At 39.9% G+C, this 21,944-nt stretch overlaps 3 protein-coding genes across 3 annotated transcripts; all 3 read left to right on the top strand.

Moving 5' to 3' along the window:
- Window positions 1-16: 16 nt before the first annotated feature.
- Window positions 17-2,670, top strand: mrps6 (mitochondrial ribosomal protein S6). Its single transcript, XM_067609789.1, has 2 exons — window positions 17-743; window positions 2,553-2,670. The coding sequence occupies exon 1, from the start codon at window positions 405-407 to the stop codon at window positions 735-737; it is 333 nt and encodes a 110-aa protein (XP_067465890.1). The 5' UTR covers window positions 17-404; the 3' UTR covers window positions 738-743; window positions 2,553-2,670.
- Window positions 2,671-3,843: 1,173 nt separating this feature from the next.
- On the top strand, window positions 3,844-13,655 carry psap (prosaposin). The gene is made up of 14 exons (XM_067609787.1): window positions 3,844-4,002; window positions 7,150-7,283; window positions 7,470-7,544; window positions 7,676-7,801; window positions 8,979-9,188; window positions 9,290-9,433; window positions 9,540-9,596; window positions 10,696-10,866; window positions 10,988-11,080; window positions 11,213-11,396; window positions 11,876-12,039; window positions 12,125-12,205; window positions 12,473-12,580; window positions 12,818-13,655. Exons 1-14 carry the CDS (start codon window positions 3,969-3,971, stop codon window positions 12,851-12,853), a joined length of 1,617 nt encoding a protein of 538 aa, XP_067465888.1. The 5' UTR covers window positions 3,844-3,968; the 3' UTR covers window positions 12,854-13,655.
- Window positions 13,656-13,786: 131 nt separating this feature from the next.
- LOC137196858 (uncharacterized) lies at window positions 13,787-19,411 on the top strand. The gene is made up of 2 exons (XM_067609788.1): window positions 13,787-15,825; window positions 16,125-19,411. Exons 1-2 carry the CDS (start codon window positions 15,420-15,422, stop codon window positions 17,096-17,098), a joined length of 1,380 nt encoding a protein of 459 aa, XP_067465889.1. The 5' UTR covers window positions 13,787-15,419; the 3' UTR covers window positions 17,099-19,411.
- The last annotated feature ends 2,533 nt before the right edge of the window (window positions 19,412-21,944 follow it).

Below are 21,944 nucleotides of genomic sequence, written 5' to 3'. Positions count from 1 at the left end.
CACAGTTTATACATTTTATCCTGTTTTTTTATGTATATTAGCCATGTTGTTGTCAATTTATGATATTCAGAGGGAGAGGAGGGAAGAGTCACTAGGAGGGCTCTCTTTAGTTTTTAAGTGACACGAGTTCATTGACTAAAATTTAAAAAATAGGGTAAACAACATGATGTTACATACTTGTACAGTAGGTGGCGGTATGCGCCGTAAAGTTGTTTACGATTCTCCAGTAAACCGAGAAAAGAAGAAGATATGACATGCGCATGTTTTATACGTCATAAGCAAAGACCTTTCCTGTTCCTCGTGTCATAACATGGTCGTCTTTGTACACAGTAAACTGGTAATGACACCAGCCTAGTACAAGCTGAATTAAGCGTGTGGATTTCGCGGATTTCTTCCCCGAAGCGATGCCTCGTTACGAACTGGCCCTGATCCTGAAGGCGATGCAGCGGCCGGAGACAGCGGCTGCTCTCCGGCGGACGGTGGAGACCTTGATGGAGCGGGGCGCAGTGGTGAGAAATCTGGAGAACCTCGGAGAGAGACTGCTGCCCTATCAGATAACCAAACACAACCAGAGGCACAGCCGAGGGACTTACTTTTTGGTCGATTTCTACGCAGCTCCCAACATCCTCACAAGCTTCCTGGATCACCTGCACCGTGATGTGGACGTGGTGAGGCCCACCGTGCTGAAGAAGGACACCCAGGTGTCCGGTCAGAACTCCTGTGGACCCCAGCAGTGATTGAATGTAAGGAAGGGCTGATGAGGATAAAGCCAAGTGCATCAGAAATAACCACGCATCTGTTTAAACTTGAAACCAACAGCAGGTGTTTGAGCAGGAGTGATGTTTTCATCCAGACCTTGTGCACAAGTCGCCAAACTCCTTGTGTCTGTACTGTACATGCAACTGGTCCCTTTAGGACTGTAATGAGAATATGTTCACCACTAAAAAAAATTTGTTGTATCTGTCACTTGAGAAAAAGTCAAGCATAATGACATCTTCCTACCGCAGGATAGCACACAAGTCAAAAGTCTACCAATGACATACAACCCAAGAAGAGACGTTTGTGACACTGTAACACATCCAGAGTTTTACTATTTGATATAAATTAATATATTAAAAGCAAATGATGAGAGTAATTGGAGTACATTTATTTTCTGTTCATCAACAAAGCATTAAGTATTACCTGAATTAATGAGAAGTAATGCATTGCATGGTTTTAAAACCCTGTCTACATTTGAAATTGTTGGGCTCGGCAGCTCTACAGAAACCCTTGTGCTGTTCTTATATGGCAGCAGAGCTCTTCCTCAAAGAAAATAGATTCTCAGCTGACTTAAGAGCCATAAAATTTGTATCAACTAATAGATTAGTTCATTTAATTGAACAATCTGTGAAGTTGTTTTATTTTCAAGTAATGGCATTAAGCTGATAATTGAAATGCTATAACCAAGAAGAAGAATATTCAAAACTACAAAAGAAATTCCCAGATTGTAAAATGAACCTTTTGACTTCCTTATAGTTAACAAAGTTGAATAAGTGTTAATGGGTTTTAAGGACAATACAATGACAGTAGAGCCCGGCCGATACTGGATTTTTGGGATCAATACTGATATTAGGGAGTAAAAAAATTCTGATATTGATACCGATAATCTTCCATATACAGAATATACATTTTTTTGCAATGATCCCTCAAATGTGGTCATCAAACACTTGTGACGAAGATATGTAATGGAGGAGTGACATTTTACAGTTTCACAATTAACTTTATTGTGTAAAATGAGAGTGCACTAAAACAGTAAACTTTACTGGGAATTTAATAATTAATAATAACATATAACTATAATATATAACTATAAATAAAAAACATGTATATATTAACTTGAATTAAGAAAAAGGGTCAAATATACATAAAATGCTGCCTATATAACTTTTTAAAAAAGGGAAAAAAAATATTAGTGCATATCAGACAACATATACATTGATACTGATATATCTGTGATAGGCCAGTATCAATCGATAATATTGGCTGACCGATATATCGGTCGGGCAAAGACCAGTGAAGATTTGACACAATCTTAAAGCAATGACTCTTACACTGAAAAAAACATCAGACAATATGAGTGAAAGACAGAAAGAGCAAAAACATTTGAGCTGATCATAGATACATTGTATTGGTATAATAGTATTGACCGATAGTTGATAAGAAATTGCAGTACAGAAATTCCAAAGATATATTGAAGTAATTTAGAAAGTATGGTGCCATTACATAGTTTGTCCACTAGAGAGCACTGACATTTTGGTTGTTTTTTTTACTGTAAAATTCCCTGCTTTGTACCGGTACATGGTCACAATTCTTTAAAAAAACAAATTTAGATGTATTGGCCGATACATCATTTCTCTCAATTATTGATATTAGTATTTTCTGCAAAAATCCAGTATGGGTCAGAAACAGTTAAATTATTTTATAAAATGTTTTCATGCAGTACCCACTGTTTATGGAGATCATGCTGTGCTGTAACTTAACCCCATATAATAGTTGTTCTTTTTGTTTTACAGGTTCACAGCTCATATCCAGAAGATGTACAGTGTGATGCTTCCCTCTTTGAACTTTTCCATAGTTGTTGACCTGCAATTTGATGCTATGTCACAATAAACTACTTTTTTTTCTACCTTAGTTGCAAGTTTTGCTTCCTTTCTTGTCAAAAAATGTCAGACAATCTGCTCCAGCACGTGATGCTTAAAAATGAGATGACAGTTTCAGTTACTTTCATTTCCGTCTTATGTATGGGTCATGCAGTTCTGAAACTTTGAAGTGATATGTTAGTCACCCGAGCTTAGTCACTGTCCTTTAAATAATGACAGTATGACTCTAACTGTCCGAATTTGGGTGAATTGTCCTCATCAAACTAAACCACCCTGCATGACTTGATGAGATCAAGGTCACCAGTGTTTTTCAGTGAACTTTCTCAGGCATGTTGAAATTTATTGGTTTCCTGGAATGACATTTATTACATATAACAACTTTATGTTGTGTAAATCCACCTTTGCTTGGTCATTCTTTATCCACAAACATACAGTAATAATCACAGCATGCATTTATGGACCAGGGACAATTTACGTAGGTTTAGACAGTTTTAAATCAGTAGTTAGGAGTTAATCTTGTCTTGTCTCTTCTGATACCAAGGAAATGTAAGTGTGGAAATGATACGTTTTACACCCATTACTGGAACTTCTAATGTGCGAAGTAAAATCCTAGTGTTTAACATCGAAACATAAAGCTGTAGAATAGAGTTTTCTCTAAGGCTGCAACTAACGATTATTTTCATTATCGATTATTTTCTCAACTATCAGTTGTTTTGTCCATAAAAATGTCAGAAAATGATGAAAAATGTCCTTCACTGTTTCGCAAAGCCCAAGGTGACGTCTTAAAATATCTTGTTTTGTCTACAATAGTCCACAACCCGAAGATATTGAGTTTACTGTCATAGACGACTAAAAAAAAGTCAGGATGTTCACATTTGAGAAGCTGGAATCAGAGAATTTTGTCTTTTTTTCTTCTTAAAAAATGACTCGAAACGATCAATTATCAAAATAGTTGACGATTAATTTAATAGTTGGAAACTAATCAATTAATTCTTGCAGCTCTAGATTCCACCAAACACTCCTAACCAATGCACGATGAACTCACATCTCACTGGTTGCATTGGGCTGGTAAATATATTTATATGTATTTGAATTTATAAAAAATAGTAGTATTAAAGCAGTAAAAGTTTTGAAGGACTTGATCTTTGTTACGAATGATCACATCAGAGACATCAGGGTCGAGGCAGAGTCACATGTCTCTCTGAGCAGTCAGCTGACAGTCAGACATCATAAAGCCATCAGCGGGACTCTCCGCCTGCATTGCAGTGTTCACCTCCTGACTGGTCTGCCTCATCCAACGCACAGATATCAGAGGAAAACAGCGGAGTCATGCTGCTTCTTACTCTACTTTTCGTGTCTACAGGTAACGCCAACACCTATGGCAAAAATTAATATTGTGCAAACTGTCGGTTATACGGTTGAGGCGGTTGTCAAGTTACAATAAAGGTTATTTGGTTGTGTAACTAAGTGCGTTTCAACATCAAAAGGCGGAAGCGTCACAAGTAGCTCTGGTAAACATCAACAAACAGGCTAGCTAATTTAGCTAAATGCCGCCTAATATGCGATATTATTTCATAAACAGACATCGGGTGTTTGTCTTCATTAGATTCGACAAATTTGCTAAATGTGTAAAGAAGTTAAGTGAGTCTTTATAAGAGGATTGAAGACGTTATTGTTCGCCCACTCCCGTTGGTAACGGCTCGGCTAACGTTAGCATGAAAGCTAACGCCTGGAGGCTAATTGAACACTGCTGTAACATTAGCCTCACATTGGATTGTTGAAAAGCCTTATGTTACTGTTTGTTTTTTAGCTATCTCGGACCACCGCCTTAAAGCTATTCTATTGCCCATGCAACTGTTTCACTGACACTTTTTTGAGATAATGTGTAAAACAGAGAAAACATTCAACCGAACATAACGTTCGGTTGAATGTTTTCTCATTTAATCGGGTCTGTTGAACCTGGGCCCTAACTCAGTAAACATCTGTGACCAGCTAACAGTTAATATATTATATGTGGTCGTGTGCTTCGTTGACCTTGTTTAGTTTTAGGAGGAAGTATAGGAAGGGTATGACTACCAGCATCTGTCATATCAGCTTTTAATAAACTGCCATTCCAGTTTTAGAGTTTTGCTTTCAGTCTTAATTCTTCTAGGGGTTTTTTCTAATGGGACCTGTATCTACATGTCTACATTTGGCCTTTTGCCACTAGCTAAGCCGTCAGTTTATCTATATGTTCAGATAAAACTGGGTCACTGCAAACGACAGATAACTTGCCGCTGCAGTTATGTTTTGCTTAAATATATAGGCAACCAGGCTATTTATATTATTTATTGATGTCTTGGCCTTGTGGCGTTTGAAACATGGTCCTGAAATGAATTTCATTTGTTTACTTATCAGAACACAAGTTGTGGTTTCGTGCAATCCACTGGAAATATTGGTTTCTTTCGGCATTTGGACTTTGTGTGTGCAGTACTTATCTCATGTCTGACTTCTGGTTAAATGTAATGTGCAGTTTCACATTCTTGCATGTGTTTGCTGCAGAGACATTCCTAAGTGCTGCAACACTAACACATAGTAAATGTTATGTATACTTCTATTAATCTTTGTTGGGTGAAACTAATGTGTAGCCCGCTACACTGAAAATGTGCCACAGGTCGCTTGCTGTTGTTGAACAATGTTATGAGACCTATTTAAAGCCTTTTGCGTTTCACTTGGTCATGTGATGTTGATTCACTCACATTATTAGTTTGCTGCATATACAGGCCCATACATGTCAGTCTTTTTCGCTGACTACTTATAAAACTTATGTTCTGGGTTTACAGTGATCTGGTTTTTTTGCTGTGGGTAATTACATAAAGCAGATAGAAAAACACAACATACTGTATATTTTCTGCTACTGTATATGGCCCAGATGGGTGTAAATGGTTAACTGCAGTACATAAATCTTGTGGAGAAATGCTTTCCTTTCTATAACAGTCAGTCTGCTGAGAACAGCTTGTTATTTTGTGTGAAGGCTCATGTGACTCTAGTGGAGGGTTGGGTGGGTGTGACCTGCCTGCAACTGTATTGGCATGAATGCTGAGCAGGAGGGGCTTTACGGTGGTGTAACTGGGTTATTGAATGTTTGTCAGTGTAGCCTGATCTGTATTGCCAATTCTTTACAGTTATCACAAGATAATTCTTGACAGTTATCACAAGATATGCAAGAGGTGCACAAGTCCAGTGGCTGACCTTTTCAGTCGCTGGACTTGTGCACCTCTTGCATACTGATCAGCTTACACTTTGAGCATTAGCTGTTGTGTTAAGTTTGCTTTTATTTTCTATTTTAGACATGTTCATCTTTACAACACTTTAGTCTGACTATATTTCCAAACTGTGTTTTTCTGACTCAGATGAGATAATCTGTCTGTTTTTTCTTAAACGTGTTTTGAAAGAGTAATAGGAAAAAAACAGGAAACAGTGTTGAAAGGCATTTGGTGCTTTCCCACATCACCTTTTCCACCTCACTGAAATGAGGAACTGTGGGGAAAAAAACATGTTTTTTTGTGTGTGTGCATTGGACCAAACGTTCATTTGTTTCAGCATCTGGGACAGTAATGTATATGTAAATGATCAGTTCCCCCCTATGGTCTATTGCTTAGTGACTGGTATACGCAGGCTGAGCGTGGGAAATCATGTCAGATTTAAATTTAGAGGCATATATAAATGCGGCTTAGCAATGTGAGCTAACAGGATTTAGTGTATTTTCCTTGATAGCAGTTATAAAACAGTAAGGCTGGATTTTTGCCCACAATGCTCGCTGTGTGACATAGTTCTAGTTTCACAGAGAAACCCACTGATTTTCTTGCATCACACACAAACAGGACTTGTTGCATTTGGTCAGATTATGGATGTTGTGAGTTGACATAGATCAGACTGACGTAGCTGATTGAGTCTGTCTACAATCAATTGACAGGTGATTGACAAGGGTACGTCTTTTAATGAAATGTCTGAGCTGAGAAGTTCAGATCAAATTCAAAATACATGGCTGTTAACTTTCACAGACAAAGTATGCTAAAGCTGACGTGGTTTAGGTTGACCTTTTTATAGAGTTGTAAAATTAAACCTGCGGTGCATTATCAAAGTTGAAAGAATTATTAACAACTTCCTCCTTAATATCTTAGACCTACATTGTTTTGGGGAAGTTAATGAATCTTGAACTTCCCCGTCTTGTCACTGTAGCATCACCAGACAGATCAAAAGGTGAAGTAAAACCATACTTTAACCTGAAAGTTGCCTTACCAGAAATTCAATCTGAGAAAATGTTGCTTGTTCCATGTTTATAATCTCTAATCTACAATCTAGATGACTTGATAAAATATCTGCAGTGCCTCCTAAAGGAAGAAAGTGAAATAGGAAAATTAAAGAGCATTTCTGCCGTCTACCTATGAATATGTGGGGTGTGCTTTCTGATCTCTGCAGTAAAAGGATCTCATCAGTATGAAATTTGACTTATTTGTCTACTTTGCAGCTGTAGCCACCCCTCTGCTGGGCACTGAGCAGTGCGCTCGTGGTCCCCCCTACTGGTGTCAGAATGTAAAGACGGCGTCTCTCTGTGGAGCTGTGACTCATTGCCAGCAGAATGTGTGGAACAAGCCCCAGATGGTGAGGCTCTGATTTTTAATTTTTATCCATTTTATTAAAAATGTGAAAACATATCGGACACAGAACACACATGCTCCTCTTTTTAAAAGTTTCACATGTTTCTTAATTACGGTTTGGGTGTTCTGTACATTTTGAATTATGTGACAAATAAATAATACATTTACACACCCTGTTTCCTGGTTTCAGAAATCTGTGCCATGTGACTTGTGCAAAGAGGTGTTGATGGTGGTGGAGCAGATTCTGAAGGACAATGCTACTGAGGTAAGATTTAAAAAAAAAAAAAAAAAACCTGTTACCTACTTTATCACAGGAAACTCATTTGCTTATCAGAGATGAACTCTACTTTTCTATAAAAAATAAATAAATAAACGGCCATATTTTCATAATTGCAGGCAGAGGTTCTTGGGTACCTGGAGAAGGCCTGCCAGCTCATCCCTGATCAAGGTTTGACTGCAGAGTGCAAGGAAATGGTGGACGACTACTACCCCATCCTCATAGGAATCATCACTGGAGAGCTTGTGAGTACAGGCAACCTGTTTTTCCAGGTTTTGGCCTCTTTTCAGTATAAAAATATATTGTGAAAATCTATGGTGGAATGTCCGAGGTCATAACAATTACCGGAAATAACATTTGTCAGTAAAACAAAGGTCTGAATTTAGAACCGCATCAGAAGCTTTCAAATAAGCTGTAAACTAGTTTTGACAAAGATCTTATTAAAGCTTGTTTGGGGTTGATTTGTCTGTCAGTGTATTATTCTGCTTCATCTTAGACTCTTGATTAAACGGCTCATCTGCCCGTCGGTGTCAAAGACAGCGAAAACAGAAGTGGCTGTGAGTGAAGTGCAGGGAGCTGAATAAGGACTATTGATAGGGAAGTGAGCCCAAGTCTAAATGGGAACAGAGTAGTCATTGTGTAATACTAAACCCCATGACTGGGAGCATTAGTTGTAGTTTTCTTTGTTTTAACTCTCACCTGCTACTTCTCCCATGGGAACAAAAGAGACAGTTCTTTAAAGATCTCATAAAAACAAAACATTAGTTTTAGATAATTTTGTTTAGATGATTTGAATTTGCACACTTGACTGTGCAGGTCATCCAGGCTTTAAAGGTAGGGGTTCATTTGTGCTTACAGTTGACAGATTTTTAAATAAAGCACTTATCAATCACAGTTGACTGTGCATTGATGCCATCTATAAATGTTCTGACGAGGCGGTCCCGGGTGTTCACTCTTAAACCCCTACAGATCACACCGTAAACACTATACGCCCAGAAATGGTCAAACCCAATGCAGCTACTGTGTGCAATGTTAGTCCACTGGCTCATTAGATTCAAAACGAGGAACTGCGCTTTACCCGTGTTAGTTCAGGTCAGTCAGCACAGTCTGGTTATGTCAATGGAATCTGCGCAATCACCTATCTGTGGTGTCTTGGGAGTCTCAGGGCCATCTCCCTGACCTTGGTTACCCTGACAACGCCGGTTCACTCTTTATCAGGATGGCTCCTGCTTTCCCCAAACATCCAGACATAGCTATTCACCCAAGGAGAGGAGCCATTGTCTCTCTCTGTAAGGTTTACTGTTGCTTACTCTGTGATCTCAAGGCCCATGCTTGACCCAGTGTAACTCGATTTGTAACCCCTAAAGTTAAAATTTTCTATAACAGAAATTATTTTAATGTGGTGTGTTTTTTTTTTTTTAGGAGGATCCTGCTGTGGTGTGTGGAGCCATGGGACTGTGTAGCTCTCAGCAGGCAGCCCTGGCTCAGGCCAAGGAGCAGCTCATGTCCAACGAAATCCCTCAGGTTGACCTTTCCCAGCGTGTGGCTCCCTTCCTGCTCAATGTGCCCGAGCTCCTCTATCCTCAGGAGAGCCCCAAGCAGGAAGCTCCTAAACAAGAGACTCCAAAACAGGTGCACTGTTAAATTCCTCTCAGCACCTACATAGACAACAATATGTTCTCCACCTGATGAATATTGTTTCTCATTTGGCCCTGATTATTACTCCTCTGTAGGGAAGCGATGATGTTTGCCAGGACTGCATTAAGTTCCTGACTGACGCTCAAGCAGAAGCCAAGGCCAACTCCTCATTTATCGACACTCTCATTGCGAATATTGAGAGCCAGTGTGACCTGCTGGGACCAGGCTTATCTGCAATGGTAAGAACCCCCCTGCAAGTTTTTTTTTTCTTTTTTTTTTTTTTCTTCTTCTTCTTTTTAAACAAAAACATAAAGGCTGCATATTGACTGTTTTTCCTCATTGCAGTGCAAGCAGTATGTCAGCCAGTATGGTACCCTTGTTGTGCAGCAGCTCATGTCCATGGTGAGTCTTCCAACCCTCCCACTTCATGTGATTAACTGATTTTTTTTTTTTTAAAGAAAGTTCAGGAAAACTTTATTGTGTTTATTGCATACTTAGGCTACATTATAACATAAACAGTCATTATATTCTAATCCTCAACGATGAGCTTAATGAACTGGTCATCAAAACTAACGAGTCTGATAATATTTTTGGACATTCTGTTGATGCTAAGCTCATATGCAGTCTTGCAGCACCACCTGGCCTGCTGACATCTTTAAATCGTTTACTTTTTTCCCCCCCGTCTTAATGTCTGTTGTCATTTTCGCCTGTGTTCCTTCTTTACTTTTCTCCCCCCCCATTCATGTTGTCTTGCTCTGTTTTCTCCTGCTCTGGGTTTTTGTGTGCTGCTCCCCAGGAACAGGTAGGTCTCTCTGTGTTCAGCCTGTAGCATCTTAACCCCTTAGCTCTTGCTTCTTGTGCTGTCCACTCCTAGCGCTACTCACCTGACTCTGTAGCAATGCATGTAAATGGTCTAATTTTGAGTGTTACTACTGTATTAACATGAACATTTTACTTGTTTGGTTAATGACTTGACACTTAAGTGACGCAGCAAAGGGCCACATTAAGCTCCTCTTCTGTTTCCCCACATTAAATAAGCATACAGCGCTGTCATACTTGAAGAATGTTTGGATCTTGTGATGTGTGCTTGGATCTTATAGTTTGCACAAATAAGTCAACTGAGAGATGCACTAGTCTTTATTAACATGGAAGTGGCTATCCTCATCAGAAAAAGCACCATCTTTATTGTACTATACATGGCTGTTCTTTCTTTTAACACTGTGGCTGATCTTGTGGAATGCCTCAGAGTCGGTAAACATTTGCCAGTATGGATGTGTGTTGGTGTGTGTTTGGCACTGGTAAAAGACATGGCATAAGACCTTTTTTTTTTTTTTATTGTGGGTTTTTTTAAACATGGAATTATATGCCTATTGCATGGGTGGTATTGCTGTGGAATGGTATGCAGATTACAAACATGGTTTATACTAGCTGCATGTAATGTGGCAAGTTTCATAGACCTTTGGCTGTGTATCTTAAACATACTGTCTGTTTCCGTCTTCAGCAACCCAAGGAAATCTGTGTCCACGCTGGCTTCTGTGATGAGATGAAGAAGTCTGTTCCCATGCTGAAGCTGCTGCCTGCCATGAAGGTTGTACCCGCTGTCAAGGTTGTACCTGCTGTCAAGCTTGTCCCTGCCACCAAGGTAGAGTCTGCCACTGACAAGTCTGCTAAGGTAAGTCATGGTGCGAGTGGGTAGACCTGGTTGCCTATTTTTTTTTATCAGCACTCGATATTGATGCAAGATCTTAAAAGTTTTGTACATACACATAAGACACTCCCTCTGTGTATTGCAGCCCATGGTGCGAGTCCGTGATTCCCCAACCTGTGCCATCTGTGAGTTTGTGATGAAACAGTTGGAGAGCATGTTGCAGGATCAGGCAACAGAGGTAGGACATGTGTTACTAGATGTATCAGATATGGTCATTAAAAATAAACTCTACAAAGCTGCTGCCAACATACTGTTGGTGCAGTTAGTCGGACTCAGCTCTGATGTCAGACTGACACATCTTGTGTCTCAGGAGGAGGTGATCAAAGCTGTGGAGAAGGTGTGCGGACTTCTGCCCTCCTCTCTGTCTGGCCAGTGTAAGGACCTGATTGAGACCTACGGCCAGGCCATTATTGAGCTGCTGGTGCAGCAGGCTGATCCCAAGACTGTCTGCACAGTGTTGGCACTCTGCAATGATGCCAGACGCGCATATGTCCGTAAGTTCTCACTCTTCACAGCACGCTGAATGGAAGTTTTAGATGTTACAGGAATTATGTGCTAAAGCCATATTAGAGATATTACAAATAAGCTTTTTATACTGACACAAGAACAAGATTACACAGGAAATTATCGTGAATGTTTGCATCAAAATGCCCACACATGCCAGAATCTTGTAACAATGTGCTCCATGTCAATTATATGTAATTAGAGTTGTGCTTTACTGCTAAGTTGTGCTATTTTTTTCCATTTTTGGCTGGTCCTGTAAAATGTCAGCTGCTTATTTTCAGTTCTCTTTTTATAGTGTTTAGTTGGCCTGATTTTTGTTTTTTGTGAGCTCTAAAATAAAACTTTTCTACAATTCAGAGAATGCTCTGCTAGGCTTAATTTCAAAATCTGTTTTTACATATGCATCGGTGAAGCCCAAGGTCTATTTCCTCATGTGGGGAATAACACTGGTTTCTGTTCTGCTTCTAAGCTGCACTGGACCAGACTCGCTTTAAGGCTGGTGGCTACTGCGATGTGTGCAAGATGGCCGTCACTTACATTGATGGCATTCTGGAGAAGAACGCTACAGAGGCAGAGATTGAGGAGGCTGTGAGGAAAGTATGCAGCTTCCTGCCTGACTCTCTCCAGTCTGAGGTGAGTGGTTGCATCTTCTTACCTTTTTGTGTAACATTTACTTCTCCTGAGCCTCACATGAACCCCTCTGTGTCTGTGTCAACAGTGCGACCAGCTGGTTGAACAATATGAACCAATGCTTGTCCAGCTGCTGCTCCAGATGCTCGACCCCGACTTTGTGTGCATGGTAAAGAGCCAATTGAATTAATTTATAACAAGACAAAGGAACACTTTATCTTCATGGTTGAGATGCTTTGAGTTTCTTGTTTGTCAGGAAACATTATTATTCACTTAATCTAGGAAGAATTGAAATCATTCCTATTGTCATGTCAATTTGCATACTTTTTTTTTTTTTCTTCATAAGTTGTTGGTAGCGGATATTAAATTGAACTGGCTTGCGCTAAAGTCCTGCAGCCCAGTTTAATATATTAGCTACGTGTTTTATTTTCAACAGAAAGTGGGAGCCTGCCCTGAAGCTGTGCGCAAGCTGCTGGGAACAGAGCAGTGCAGCTGGGGACCTGCATTCTGGTGCAAGAACATGGAGACAGCAACTCGGTGCAATGTAAGTAGTCCTATTCTGACACGCAAACATGCATTTGTAGACTCAGACTTCTTGAGTTTGTCATGAGAATACACTTTTTCATTAAGGGTATGACTCTTGAGGGACAAATTGTCACTGACAAACTGAAGTGACTAAATGCTTCTTACTGTGTTTCATATCACAACTGATTCTCTAAAGCTGTAAAATTTTAGGAAGATTGCTTCATAGGGTGTGTCTAACCGCCTGTTTGTCTTTCAGGCTGTGGCTCACTGCCAACGCCATGTGTGGGTATAGAAGAATAGGAAGACCGGGACAAATTGGCCTGTAGGGAATTAAAAGAAAAAAATACTGTAGTGCTGCTTCCCACTTTTAATTTGTGTCCTGTTTTCTTTTTTTTTAAATAGAGTTAAATGACTGCAATTCATGTTTAAATTAACTTTGATATTTTGAATGATGTCATGATGGAAAGGGACTGGACATATATTTTTTTTTTGTTTGTTTTTTTTTTGGGAGGGATAGGGGAGGATTGATTACGTGTATAGCAGCCTGCAGCTCAGTCTGTTCTTGCTTCACTACGAGCAGATGTTACAAAGCTTCACTGTAGAGCTTTGCAGATTTGTTTCATTTGGGTTGTACTTACCTATATTGCTTGCCTGGTGTGGCACATGTAGGAACACAAATTTCAGTTTCACATGTTGTATAAAGTCGACAGAGCATCAGATGGCTGATCTGATGGTTTGTCGACGCCCCCCAGCTGTATTTGATTCCTCCTCACTGGAGAAACTGAGACAGCTCAGTGTGTTAAGAATGACATTAATATTGTTACTTTTAGCAGTATGTCCAATCCTACAACAAATTTATATTTTGTGGACAGATAGAAAATGTGTTGATGTTTGTTTTAAGGAGCTGATATGGAGGTAATAAGATGGTCTGTGTGTACCTCCCACTCACCTCCCATTGTTTGCACTCTTCCTACTGTTTGTAAATCACGGCTTTTCTAACGTTCAGAAAGCATCTCGAATTCGTCTGCTTCATACCCTGAGCAAACTGTCAGTTGATCTGTAAATTTTTAACAATTAAAGTGATCCCAAATCCACTCTTGTTTTATTTTCCCTTTGCTGACACTGTACTGAATAAAGCTCTGTTCTTATCAAGTCTGTCATATACACCTACTGGCTTGTTTATTACAGTTTGGCAACACACTCCAAGTGTGCAACATATTTGCAGACCAGCCCACTGAATTCTTGGAAGTGAGTAACTAGTTTTATTGTTTTCAAACAGGTCAAGGTGACGCATCAGATACTGAGTTCAGGGTTAAGCTCAGAGTTAACAGGACCGCAAATACAGCAGAGTTATTTAGCTCACTTGGCAACGAACTTAGCATTCTAACAGTCGCCCAGTTTCTCCAAATGTAACGTTATTTTAATCAAAAACTGTAGTCAGCGATCTCAAATATTAGCCGGATTTGCACAGAAAGTAACTGATAAGCAGTGTTGGGGTTACTCAAATGTAATTTATTATACATTACTCGTTACTTTTTGAAAAGTAATGCATTACTGTACTTAATTACTCCATGTGCAAGGTAATTAATTACACTACTCGTTACATTACTTTTGCATTACTCCGCAATAACTCCTGAGATGCATTGTCGTGTAATTGCCAGCTACCAATATATGGTTAAACCTTACATATGCCCACATATCAGAGCAAATCCCTGTCTTAATAAGGAGGACATACAAAAGAAAAAGTTTTCCTGTCTGATGATGGTGGCCGTCCGTTCCCTGTTCTTGGTATTTTGCTGAATATGTTTCCGAAAGACGGAGATTCCACTGCAGAAACAGGCAGCATTTCCTCTATTATGTGCGATGCTACAAGCCTATTCATCTCTGCTTTTGTTAACGTTACCTGTTGAAAATCAGGCTTTGGCTGCTTGGTTAAGGTCGGCATACACTCAGATTGAGCATCACTCTAGGTCCGGGAGTCTTTGGCTACTAGCTTTGTGTTAGCATGTTGCCTTTGCAGGTGCTGCTGTGTGATGTGTTCACAGCAGTGGATAGTTGTTTCTGGCCTGGACACAGTTTGTACTTTACCGTCACAATCTCGTCTTTTCGCGTAACAACTTCGAAGTAGTGTGCATACCTCCACCACTCAAAAGTTGTAGACCGCTCTGCCATTTTTGTCTTTTCTCCCACACGTGTGTACATGTGTGTCGGAACTCAAGCCAAAGTCATGCCATAAGAGGTCAGGCGATCGTCGCACAAGCGTGCATGACAGGCACCTTTGATTATTGTTTAATGCAGATAATTGGAGAACCTGTGTAACGCAAGTAACGACAGAATTTTTTGATTAGTAACTCTAATGTGATTACTGAATGTAGGAACACTAACGCGTTACATTACTGCGTCACTGACAAATGTGGTGTGATTACAGTAATCAACACTACTGCTGATAAGTGATACACTGGTATGAGATGCAGACTCAACAGAACAAAAATAATACACGGAATGATTTGACGAAATTCATAAGCTATGTCTACATTAATCAGACAAGTATACACTATCGCCTCTCTCGTATCCATATTCGTCTCTTACCACCTCTCCATATAAAAGACAATGCTTCAGTAATAACGGGCAATACGACGATTCTGATATTGTATGGCTAAAATACATTTACTGTGTGCCGACAAATTAGTTTAATATAATTCGCATGTTATATCATAATATGCTATTTCTACCATGGATGTATTAAAAGAGCTCTAATTATACATCCATGATTTTTACGCGTCAGTGTTTCATAACCCGGAAGGGGTCATTGTTGTGTAAACGGACTTCCGGATGGCACATCCCGTAATAGTACAACAATGGCTGAAGCGAAGTCAAAATGTCACTGCTGTGTACCTCATTGTCAAGCGAACAAACAACGGCAACCTTACTTAAGTTTTCATGGCTTTCCTAGTGATATAATTGAAAGGAAGAAGTGGGTTCAAGCAATTCGTAGAGATGAAGGTCCGGACTTTACAATACTCCGAGGAAGTACATTTGTTTGTAGCCGGCACTTCAATCAAGTTGACTTCACGCCAGCAACCGATCGCAAGCGGCTGAAAGTCGGGATAGTCCCCTCCCGTTTCCAGTGGAATAACTGGGGAGAGTCACAACAAGAGTCCGTTTATGATAGAGCAACAACTGGCTTGGGCCATGATGTTCACCGGTGTGAGGACGCCTCCCCTGGGTCAATAGATCACAACTACGCGGCTGGTCCTGCTCCAGGTATGTTGATGCTCGAGTGAATTGTGAAATAGGCTATTCTTTCTGGCTCGAGTGAATTGTGAAATAGGCTATTCTTTCTGGCTCTTTATATGTTGATTGTTATTGGTAGTTGTTTTTTTATGCACCGAATATTGTGCACATTTTTAAATATTCTGTATTTTTGTGAGTACGCACTTTTATGTGACATATGGGCTTATGTCAAAAGCTTTACAGTGTAACCTGTAATAACATTTATCTGATTCTGAGTCAAATGGCTTCAGTTTTCTTCTCTCTTTTTGTTACCCCAAAATCTCATACAGGTGTACTGGAAACAGAGCCGCCACAACTGACAGTGAGCCATTTGCATTTTCATGGGTTTTGTGTCTCCGATGAGAATATCCACTTCTATACGAGGTTTGCTTCGAAAGAGGTTTTTCATGCCTTCTGGGAGACTGTTCAACCATCTGCATCTATGCTGGTTTACTGGTCACAGGCGCAGAAAAAAGGACAAATATTTGCACCCACTTTTCCTAGTCCAATGCGCAGGTTGCGATTAATTGATGAGTTTTTTCTGTACTGTTGCCGTGTTGCTGCAGGCCTGAAAGAGACTGTGCTGGCTGACATCTTTCAGGTCAGTGTGTCCACAGTCTGCAGCATTGTAATAACTTGGGCTAACTACCTTTACCTGCTCTTCAGCTCCTTGCCCATCTGGATGAGCAGACGGCAAGTGGAGTCCACCATGCCGCTCAAATTCAGGCAGTACAGTCCAGAGGTGAGGGTGATCATCAGCTGCACAAAGGTTTGGTGCGAGATTCCATCATCCCTCTCTCTCCAATCAGAGGAGTTCTCAATCTACAAAAATATTACAACCTTGAAGGGGTTAATTGGGATTGCCCCATGTGGTGCTGTGACTTTTGTGTCCAGTCTCTATGCTGGCTCCATCTCAGATCGAGAGCTCACTGAAAGGTGTGGCATACTTGACTTACTGGAGCCAGGAGATGGCTGCGTGGCAGACAGGGGGTTCACCATTGAGAAGATGCTGGCTAATCGTGGGGCAAAGCTGATCATACCCCCATTTAAAACCACAGCGCAGTTCAGCAAAAAAGGTGCTCTGAAAAGACAAGCCATAGCTCGACTTCGAATTCGTGTTAAAAGAACAATCAGAAGAGTGAAAGAGTATCACATCTGGGACACCACTCTTCCTTTATCTTTGTCTGGGACAGTCAACCAGCTGTGGACCAACTGCTGCTTGATGACCAACTTTCAGGGACCACTTGATTTGAACTTAACTTAACTAAGTACATTTACTCAAGTACTGTACTTAAAGTACAATTTTGAGGTACTTTTATTTTACTTGAGTATTTCCATTTAATGCTACTTTATACTTCCACTCCACTACATGTCAGAGGTAAATATTGTACTTTCTGCTACACTACATTTATTTGACAGCTTCAGTTACTTTTCTCATTAAAAAAACATGAAATGCTTATACATATATATATATATATATATATATATATATATATATATATATATATATATATATATATGATGCAGTACTGTGCTACTAATCTACCCAGTGATATAAAATGTATCTAAAACTGGCTCCACATTGAAGAACTACACCATTCAAATATTCTAACACATATTTGTTAATATTTTGTATCTCTTAAGCAATATATCTCTTAAGCAATATTGAAGAACTACACCATTCAAATATTCCAACACATATTTGTTAATATTTTGTATCTCTTAAGCAATATTGAAGGAGTATCTGGCCTCCGTATATGGTTACAAGCCTTGTGTAGATATTTGAGTTAATCATCTCTTTTTTATATGTGAATTTCTGTTATTGTTATCATACTTTGTCAGCCACTAGTCGGCACTGTTACTTCACTTTGGAGTATTTTCTCATTATAGTCGATGCCTGTATTCAGTGTCACTATGTGTATGATGGGAAGCAGATTTCTTGGATTGTTATTCATTAAAGTTAAAGTTTATTAGACTATGGTATTTCTACTTTGACTTAAATAAAGGATTTGAATACTTCTTCCAACACTGCCTTTAGACACAAAAAGTATGAATTTATGTTTGATGTAATTGTTATGATATGATGATAAGTTAATGTAACAACAGTGAGCTTAATGCTCATTAGACCAAGTCAGTGCATTTTATTCATTTGTTTACAATTGTCTTTTCTGTAGTTATGCAGTAATACAAATACAATAATCCAGTAATAATCCAGTAACTATACAATTGTGTATATATAGAACTTGCCAAGAACAGTCACTCATGTGAGCTATAATAATAGTTTTTAGTTTGTTTTTACATTGTTTAATAAGACCAGTTCCAAAGAAAATGATCCATTTACTAAAATACTTAAAACCCCATAATATGTCTAGTGGAATATATTACATTTATAAATATTTACACATATTTATAAAAAAATTTACACAATAGGCTCCTAGATATACAGGTAAGATATCTGACAGGTATAGGAGACAAAGGGTTACTGTTCATTTAGCTTTCTGGATATACATCCACATATGCACTGGCGACTGATCAATAGGGCACAGCCCCACCTGCTGTCACCAGAAAGAACCGTGCAAACAAATGATGTTATTTTCAATTTTCGAACTGTAATTTATTATCTATGAATATAGCATCTTCATAAATTGCATTATATAATTTGTGTCAGGATTTTAGTTCATTGTTAATTGTTCCCTGCCTTGCTGCTTCAGACTGCGTTTTCCGCAGTGGGCCTACCGTGGCCTGCGTGAATGTGAGGCTAGCCCCTCTCTCACAATGCAATGTGTATCGTACGCGGGAAAATATGAATATGCATGCCCAGAGTGTTACTGTAGTCAATGTAGATCACACGAAATTGATGACAAGTGGGGCAGACAGCCCGTAGCCCCACTAAATTTCATATTTCATATTTCAAATGACGCTGCTGTGGAATTTACAGTCGGCAAAAAAGAGGGGAGACTTTCTTAGCTAACGCCAGCTAACTTGTAAAAAAAATAAAGTGGATTTCATATTCGAGCACAGGGTATAAACCCTTTATTTGGAGGAGAAACTGAATTAAAGCGCCTCGGAGCCCACCAGCCACGGAATACTGTTATCACTCAAAGTGCTGTTAAAATTAACCGCGGGTTTAACGCCATACATCCATGGTTTAAAGTGGTGAAGTTTGCCCAGAGGAGTGAAAGTGTATTTTATCATCCTGCCTTGGTGGTTCTGGTCCGTGCATTGGCCATATTGTTGTGCTTGATTGATTGCTATAGATGGTGACGAGTGTCAGTGTGTCCATGCTCATCTATTGAGGTTGTTGTCATAAAGTTGTCACAGAATGGGTTAGTATCCTTAAAAAAGTTGTCTTTGCACTTCGTTGTGATGTCGAGCTCTTTGCTGTTCGCTTATGGCCCTGTTGGCTCATTTGTTCTGAGCTTGGTTGTGTCGGCGTATGACGATAGAATATCACATTCTTAATTAAACAATATTACACCAGAGGGTGTGCTTCAGTGATGTGGTCAAGCGCCTCGTTCCTGACCGCATCACTGTTGTGAGTCAGCAAGCCAACTTGGGCTAATGCTTTCTAGAAATCGTGGCATTTCCCAAACTGAATAAATACCTCATATATAAACACAAAAATGCTTTGCTAGCTCAATCTTGTTGTAACTAAGACATCCGTTGAAAAAATAATTTTTCCACGGACAGATTTAGCTAGTACGTCCGCAAACTTCACATACATTTTTCAGCTAGCTGCGCCGTGCCACTAGCACAGATGATGGAGGATGCCGGAGTGGGAGCTGAGATATACTCTCAACTGAGTACGGCTAGGTGTGCTGTCATGCTGATTTGAGCACGTTCTAAATGTCTAGTTGACCAATCAGATTGCTTGGTCGGAACTACCTGTTGTATAATTTAGGCTTGTGACAGTGGTAATGAAACTCACTCACTCACCCACTCATTCTCACCCACTCATTCTCTCTCTCTCTCTCTCTCTCTCTCTCTCTCTCTCACTTACTCACTCACTCAGACTGCTCTTGTGTGCCCTCCTGTATCATAGCTGCAATCTCCTGTGTGACAGTTAGACAGTCAGTCAACTGATGCAGATTAAGCTCTAAACGCAGTTCTTTTAGTCTGACAGAGTTTTTTTGAGAGCCAATCTAAATTCAAATCACCCAAAATAACTAGCTCAGATTAATTTGGCAATTTCTTCCAAGGCCTCACAAATTGCAGATGGGGGACGGTAGATTACAATAGCTGTGAAATGGTCAGCGCCTCAAGGGCAGATGTCCAGAACAATATATTCAAAACTCTTTGACAGCAGCAACATGAAAAACAGAAAAACATAAACAGTAAAAAGTCTTTGACATAGATCAATACTCCACCTCCTTTTGATTTTCTGTCAATGTGAAAGATATTGTTTGTCTTTTGTTTTGTTTTATGATTAGTAGTTTTTATTGTTTTTCAAACAGGTCAAGACAACACATCAGATACAGACGGGTGACAAATTAAAGGAAAAACTGGTACAGGTCTGAATGCTTGACCCCTACAGTGAGGGGATCTGGTGGCTCTGTTATGCTTTGGGGGGCATTTTGCTGGCATAGTTTGGGTCCACTTGTCCCCTTAGAGGGAAGGGTCACTGCAAATCAATACGAAGATGTCATCACCTTCATCCTATGATGACACATTTCTATCCTGATGAGAGTGGTTTCTTACAGGATGACAATGCCCCAATTCACAGGGCATGAAGGGTCACTGAATGGTTTGATGAGTATGAAAATGATGTGAATCATATGTTATCGCCTTTACAGTCACCAGATCTCAACCCAATTGAACACCTATGGAATTTGGACTGACATGTTAGAAAGCGCTCTCCACCACCGTCATCAAAACACCAAATGAGGGAATATCTTTTTGAAGAATGGTGTTCATCAGTCTCGGCATTGATTCTACAAGTCTCTGGAACTCTTCTAGAGGGATGAACACCATTCTTCAAAAAGATATTCCCTCATTTGGTGTTTTGAAGATGGAGAGTAGTCATCAAAGTCCTGGCACCGTCCTCCATCTCCTTTGGGGTTGATGACCAACACAGCAGGGAAGTGCAGGGAAAATCCTATGTGGCGTTCATGACGCATTTCTTTGCATTGTTTGAACTGTCTGCGCATGTCTTTCACTGCCTTGGAATAGTACAGGAATATCATTATGCAGTGTCCTCTCTATGACAGCTTCCCCTTGTTTTGTGCTGCTTGCATGATCTGGTCTTGATAGTGCAGGAACCTAGCCACTATAGCCCTGGGGAACTGGCTGTCTGGTCTGCGTGGAGCCAGTGCCCAATGGGCTTTGTCTAATTCCAAACCTTTAGGAAGTCGAGCCCCAATCACCCTGGTTAGAAATAAAAGGGCACCATTGTAGTCACAGGATTCAGGGAAGCCCACAAAAAACAGGTTGTTGTGGTGGCTTCTAGGGTCTAGATCATCCACCTGCTGGCCAAGTAGCTCCAGCTCGGCCTAGGTCACAGGCGGATTGGCTTTCAGCGCCTCATTGCTATCCTAAAGGGGGTCTAGATGACATACTACATTGGAGAGGTGCATGGTAACAGTTGTCAGTTTGGACTCCATGGATGTGGTGGCTCTGTGGATTTCACTTTGTTGTTGTGTCCACTTGAAATTTCTGTAAGGAAGCTGTATATATTTGCGATATCAGCAGCAACCCTGCCTAGTTCACAGTCAGAGATGGTATCATTAGCTGTAGCTGCTGTGAGTGTATTCTGGGTTAGGTGAAGGGGGATTTCTTGAAGTTCTTCTTGCAATGTTCTTGCTACTTGGCATTTCATTAAGTTTGTTTTTGGCTCAGAGTGTATAGTTGTGTTGTTGTGTTTCTGTTCAGGCAGCCATTCTCAGACTCTGCGTCACATGACTCAGCTGACAAATGTATTTTTAACTTATGAACAAAAATTTATAAATGTAACTGCTGACCCTTGTCCAAATAATAGCCTAAAATAAGTATGTAGATTGATTTCTCCAAGGAGCTACTGGCTTTTAATCCACTACAGTAAGATGATCAATTTGTGGAAAATAAAAACTGAATTCATTGACAATTTGGAAAATGGCCTGCAGTGATGTAAGGTG

Source organism: Thunnus thynnus, chromosome 14, assembly GCF_963924715.1.
Source record: "Thunnus thynnus chromosome 14, fThuThy2.1, whole genome shotgun sequence".
NCBI classification, from domain to species: domain Eukaryota; kingdom Metazoa; phylum Chordata; class Actinopteri; order Scombriformes; family Scombridae; genus Thunnus; species Thunnus thynnus.
Note: the sequence above shows the minus strand (reverse complement) of the source record. Positions and strands in the feature narration are given on the sequence as shown.

Excerpts from the sequence above, each read along its gene's own strand:
- mrps6 (XM_067609789.1), top strand. The coding sequence starts at position 405 with ATGCCTCGTTACGAACTGGCCCTGATCCTGAAGGCGATGCAGCGGCCG.
- psap (XM_067609787.1), top strand. The coding sequence starts at position 3,969 with ATGCTGCTTCTTACTCTACTTTTCGTGTCTACAG. Across the intron at positions 7,545-7,675 it reads TGAAGGACAATGCTACTGAG|GCAGAGGTTCTTGGGTACCT; the intron begins GTAAGATTTAAA and ends TCATAATTGCAG. Across the intron at positions 12,581-12,817 it reads AGACAGCAACTCGGTGCAAT|GCTGTGGCTCACTGCCAACG; the intron begins GTAAGTAGTCCT and ends TTTGTCTTTCAG.
- LOC137196858 (XM_067609788.1), top strand. The coding sequence starts at position 15,420 with ATGGCTGAAGCGAAGTCAAAATGTCACTGCTGTGTACCTCATTGTCAA. Across the intron at positions 15,826-16,124 it reads CGCGGCTGGTCCTGCTCCAG|GTGTACTGGAAACAGAGCCG; the intron begins GTATGTTGATGC and ends AATCTCATACAG.